Source organism: Buceros rhinoceros, unplaced genomic scaffold (genome assembly GCF_000710305.1).
Source record: "Buceros rhinoceros silvestris isolate BGI_N320 unplaced genomic scaffold, ASM71030v1 scaffold3927, whole genome shotgun sequence".
In the NCBI taxonomy this organism is placed as follows: domain Eukaryota; kingdom Metazoa; phylum Chordata; class Aves; order Bucerotiformes; family Bucerotidae; genus Buceros; species Buceros rhinoceros.
In genome coordinates, this window is record NW_010420278.1 from 50,573 (window position 1) to 56,572 (window position 6,000).

Consider the following 6,000-nt stretch of genomic DNA (forward strand, 5'->3'; position numbering starts at 1 on the left):
TCTCTGTATTTATCCAGCAAAGGCCAAGAATGTCAGTGGTTTGCATGCAGCTTTCTTATTATCTCCATGACATGAACACAGTTGGAAAACAGCCCACACCCAAAAGGCTAGCCTCCTGAGAAGTCCAGATTTAGTTTCTTTTCTTACATTTCATTTTATTTTTGGGGTGAATTGATGGGATTTAAAAGAAAATCAAGCAGAGAACAGCTAAACAGTGGTAGAACTTCCAAGAATCCAGAAGTCCTTCATCACTTTTCCTCCCCTGGCTAAGGAAAAGTGCATGGGGAATGTTACTGTTAATAGTACCACACAGCTTAGCAAAGTTACCAGGTTAAGCAGCTAATACTCCTTAAATCTCGCTGCTAGGACATGTCATTGTTGACTCCAGAGAATGTATGACAAAAATATTTAATTGCCCTCCTTGTCTAAAGACAAACTTTTGATCTGTGACAACGCCCTTTCCTGTAAGTTTCACTCCATCCTCTTCTAAAGTGTGCACGCACCCTCAGACACAGACATGGCCTGAGCAATGCTTATGATTCCTGTAATAAGTGTGTAGTTGGCGTCACACTGACCACAACACCTAGCCTTCGGCTTCTGGCTAGACAGGTTTTCCCAGCTCTGCAGATTCTGGGAGTCTGATGTTGGAACACTCAACTTTATAGCTCTATTCTGGCAAAAACCCCATATATTTTAAAAGTGTAGTTAGTTTGTAGTAATATTTTTGTGTCCACTGATCTAGAGTCAGCTTGTGCTAATTTAGAGGTAATGATCTGTGGCATTTGAACTTGGCTTTTGCTGTTCTGGAGTTAGCCAGCTAGAAAGCATGCTCTGCATGCCAGGTGAACACCTAACTAGGAAGGCAGCTTGTTTACTGAGTGCAAGTTTCCTTTTGATTGCTCTCTAGCCTGTGAGTGGTCTCCAGCTCATGTAGTTTGCCTGGTTTGGTTCTTTTTGTTACTCAGAGTAGAAAGAGTTTTATTTTCTTGCAAATACCATGAGGTGAGAACATCTCATCTAGACAGGCACAAACAACCAGAACATGAAAAAGATAAATGCCTGGTCACCAAAATGGAATAATAGGTCTCGACATGCAGAATGCCCACAAATGGCCTGTTTCCACCACCCTGGCTCACACCACACAGTAATTTGTTTATTTTGGTTTATTCACTGTTCTCCTAAAAAGGAGTGTCTTGCTCGTTGCATATTTTAAAAATGCAGTGATAAAAATAGGCAACTACAGTAACTCCCTTGGCCAATAATATAGTACGTCTTGTAGCCTAGAAGCAGCTAAAACCATGTTTAAAATCTTGCCAATCTCCCTCTTTTGTATTTCTAGCCTTCTGCAGTAAAAAGGGACAAACTGGCCTTAGAGATGCTTGGAGAAGGTACTTTTATTTCCTATCAGAAAGAATTATTTCCAAAGCCATGCATCAGAACAAAACACCTTTTTAGCAGACCACTCCATCTTGTGAAGCCCTTCGATCCCAATCAGGAATGTGTATGGAAAAAACCCTAGCGCTTTTGCACTCAGTGGAACTTAACACTTTGGTTTTGGCCCCCTGTATGCAGTAAGCAGATGCATTGGCACACTCTGCTCCAGGATTGGGTTTCAAACAGCTTTGAGAAGTAACCAGATGTGATGTTTCGGTCACTTCTGAGCTGGATCTTGATTAAGCTGACAGAGTCATTCATGGTAGCCCACTCCTCTCCTCCAGTAAATCGCGGCTGAGGATGGCTGCAGTTGAATGTGACTTTTGGCCAGCAAAGCCCTTATGTGAAATTCCAGTAAGTTGATACACAACAGAACAAGGTGATGAAACAAGGTGAGATGAAACAAACTATCTCAGGGTGAGATAGTTCTTGTGACAATTTGGACACGTCTGTATCAAGCTGTGAGCTCCATTTCCAGACTGCAACTTAGACTGAGACTGTCCTTTTATAACCTAACTTCCATTTTGAGATGCTGATTTGTATGAGACACTATCCAGAGATACAGCTTCATCCTGGGCAGCAAAGCAATCCCAAGGCATCATTTTAACTTAGCTTTGTCACTCAACTTCCACTGCTCAAGCAATTCTGCTAAGTACAAGTGTACAGTACAAGTCTAAGACCAGCTGCAAGACGGACTTTCTCTGGTGCTGAGTCTGCATGTTTAAGCTTTCCTTTTTGCTAGGAACAAATGCATGAGGACTACAGACTCATCAACAATGGCAGTTTTCACACGAAAAAGGATGCACAGATCCAGAACTCAGGAGCTGATAAACATCTGGTTTAGTATCTCCTGAGGAGACTATCCCATGGACTAATACATTCATGGCTAAGCAGAACTCTCTGAAGCAGGCATGTATTCCTAAGCCTGGGCCTTCTTCATTATGAGAAATTTTCCATTCAATAATACATTTTGCAAACAAAATACTTCATAGTGGTTACAGTACCTTTTTTCTATCAAAACAAAAACCACGGAAAGCATGTATTTGCTGACCTGCTAGCTTTTAAAACCTGACAGTTCTCCAGGATTTCAAAGCCAATAAGCTAAAAATCTTAGGAAAAAACCCCTGTACATATAAAATATTTCAATTGGTCTGTAGTGCCAAATAGAAATGATTAATGCTTACCACACTTAAGGAGTCATTAAAATAATTTCTTGTCTGAATGGAGAGTGGCTTACGTGTGTCTACCTTTATTGCTCTAACATCTGTCCATCCCTGCAATTCCTGCTCGCATAAATAAACCTTTACAGTTTTTTATTCAAGAGCCTGCAGTAAATGGTTCTTATTTGCTGGAGTGCTTGGAACTTTTCTGAGCGGTTTTGTTTGTGGCTTTGAAGATATTTTTTCTTGTTGTTGTTCCTAATTATCTCCTTCTTCAGGGGGGCATTACTGAAAGGAGAGAACTCCCATTTATTGGAAGCTGTTCAGATAAATTAGCTTCTTTGCCCATTTCCCTGCTATAATGGAGTGGTGTTCTTACCCACTTCAGTGGCTTGCTGTGGTGTATCTCCCAAGACCCATGGTCTAAGTGTCATAGCTGTAGGGATCCACATCTCGCAGCTGCATATTCCGGGTCCCAGCAAAATAGCACCAGGCGGTGCAGCAAAGTGCTTGAAAACTCTGGCAGCCCTAGCTGAAGGTCTGTGCTGGTGGGTCTGGGCTCCATAGTGCAAATGCCCTGAGACTCAGGGGCTGATGTCCCAAATGAAACTCCTAGGAACTCAGGGATGTCCTTCTGTGCTTTAGTAGTGGATTTTGGAATCTCAGGGTCTTTATGCACAACAGGTAATAAAACCTGACATTGCAGTACCTGCTTCTTTGTTGCCAGTAGATGTGATTCACACAACAATGAAACACTGAGAATAAAAGTCAGTTTATTCTGTTTCGGCAGGTGACATGTTATACCTTAAACAGCCAGTGCCAGCTGAAAGTAAAGAGTAACACATGCTATTGCTGTGACCTGTACAACTGTGAGAAGTAAGTACTTGTGTGCAGCCAATGACCTCTGAGAATTCTTTGATTGTTTGTCCCCCGCTAAATGATGGGGGTGGGTGGGTGGTATGGTTGGGTGGTGGAGTGTTTGCCCTTTGGAGAAGCAGCACAAGGGGCTTGTATGCTGAGCAGTCCCGTTACTCTGCAGCTGAAGTCCTGATGCCAGCAGAGAAGAGGTCAGGGGCTGCATATTAGTATTGGCACTATTTCAGTTTCTTTTTCTTTAAATATGTCCTAAGCTCTTTGCTGTGTGGTGCAAATTGACCACTCAGTCAGAGCCCTGTCAAGATTTACTGTTGATCTTGCAATGCCATTTTCCCATTAGATTTAATGAATCCTTTTTTTTTCTTCCTACCCAAACCAGGGGAAGCAAAATGAATAGGAACATAGGTGGCCATGAGCAGAGATCATGTTGTAGGGGATTTTGCTGAATTGTCTTAGGATGGAAACAGAGGGTCATGTGGGAGTTTTCTGAAGCTGTCCATTTGACTTCTTCATTACCAAGCCATGAGATGTCAGAAGATAAGAGAGAAAATATCTGGATATGCTTACAAAGATCAGCTGAAGTTTAGCACAACGTCGTCATGCAGCGATTTAACAGGAGTAAAGAAAGTGATTAGGAAAACTACATCACAGCAAAGACCAAGGGTTATAATGTGAAAGGCAGATGAAACAAATTCACACAACTGACTGGCCACCTGGCCCATAGAGATTTCAGCTGCTAACAACATCATGTCTTGCCATGTACAAGGAACTAGGGAGAATTTACCAGAGCTGATCTGCTTGACTCACCCTCTGCACACCTCATGCAACCTTCTTACCATGCACTCTCATGCAGACTCTGCAACCCTCTACATTTCACCCACAGTCACTCTCTAATCTTTTCCTCCACATATTTCTCATCTTTCTTCCTTCCTGCAACTCCTGTTTTATTTTGGTTTTGCCTCCTTTTCACATGCCAGCAGCCCTGACTTACCCCAGTTCTCTGTAAGCCTCGGCTAGGATACTACCAGACATGAACATTTCAGGTGCAGGGTAATGAGGCTGGCACAATGAGGCTTCTACACAAGGCCTCTGCATAAAAGAGTAGCTCTTGGCCAGATCCTGACTCAACTGGAGAAGCAAAATGAAATTTGAGGCTAGAAGGAAGTCATCTATGCACGCGTATTTCTCATGCAGTCAAGGGACACAAAGTGAGTGCCACTGTCAGCAGTCCACGTTGGACAGCAAAATTTTATGGGTACCACAGACTTGGCAATTCGAGTTCATAGGACGGCCACAGAGAAGCAGGAGATGCAGTCATGCAAAGTGACTTAGTGTCAGCCATGCAACACATGGGTACACAGGCAGGATCACAAGTCAGATTTCCTCAACCACATGACAGCTCATGACAGGTTTATTTAGTTAAGCAACATCTGGACTCAAGGTAGGGCCCAAGTGAACTCAACAGTAGTGGGTACCATGCCTCACAACAAATGATTGGACATTTTCAGGAATTACTGTGCTTGGCTTGGTGGAAATGTGAGTTTCTCCATACTGATACCTACCTCTGCAGAGCTTTACCTAACCTCCATCCCCACTGCTGCCTCATGTGCTGGGGGTGGAGGAACAGAAGAGTGAGCACGAACTGCTCGCTTCTAGTTTCCACCATAAGCTGATGGCAACTTCCTAACAGTGCAAAAACAGTCTTGGCATTTAAAACATGTTTCCAAGTCAAATAGCTGCATACTGTGGTTTCAAATTTTGCAGTGGGATATTTCTGACTTTTGGCAAGATAATGAGGATTGAATTCACAACATGCCTGATTTACAATAACTAGTGCAGTGTAGAAGTATAAACAAAGATTTCTGGATAGTATAATCCATGGTGTAAAGGGACACCTTTATACTGTACTGTGTTGTATCTGTTAATTTGGAACCGCAGACACCATGAACAAATTCAGCCAGCTGGCCAAACCTCCCTTCCTGTGGTTGAATTAATGCTTAGGCAACTTGCTTTCCTCTGTTTCAGAGATATCAATAGATTTCCACATGAGCTGGTAAAAAAAGCAATGCTAAGCATGCTTTAGCTGGTAGCTAAATGACAAGGGCAGCATCCATATGCCAGGACTATGCTTGTGTTCAGAGACCCTAAAGAAAAGACCCCAAAGAGTCCCTGCTGGTTCACACCACTGATCAGCCAAACTAGGATTGGCTTTAGTTGGGCTATGTGTTTAATGCTGACATTAGCAGAGGCAATTTTTGTCTACAGTAGAGCTTTCTCTAATTCATCTGAGCAGTGTTTAGTGGGAGCATGGATGAAGTATTTTACCAAAGAGAAAAGTAAGCAGGAGGAATTCAGATCCTCTGGTGCTCTGTGTTATGTGCAAAACCATTCCCACCACGGTGACGCTGTCTGCATTCCCTTTCAGTTCAGAGCAGTCTGCCAGCTACTATGAATTTCTCGGTGTGAGCAGCTGTCAGGACGTGGTTCACCTGTATAGGCTGCTGTGGTCCTCCCACGCCCCCAACATCAT

General features: G+C 43.0%; 1 protein-coding gene across 1 annotated transcript in view; it reads left to right on the forward strand.

The window, feature by feature from the left end:
- The window catches only part of TMEM255B (transmembrane protein 255B), a gene marked incomplete at its 5' end in the record, with an annotated part of 60,119 nt that overhangs the window by 43,314 nt on the left and 10,805 nt on the right, over positions 1-6,000 (forward strand). The window contains 2 exons of the mRNA XM_010139243.1: positions 3,385-3,470; positions 5,896-5,995. Coding sequence (XP_010137545.1) covers positions 3,385-3,470; positions 5,896-5,995 — 186 coding nt within the window. The remainder of the gene's footprint in view (positions 1-3,384; positions 3,471-5,895; positions 5,996-6,000) is intronic.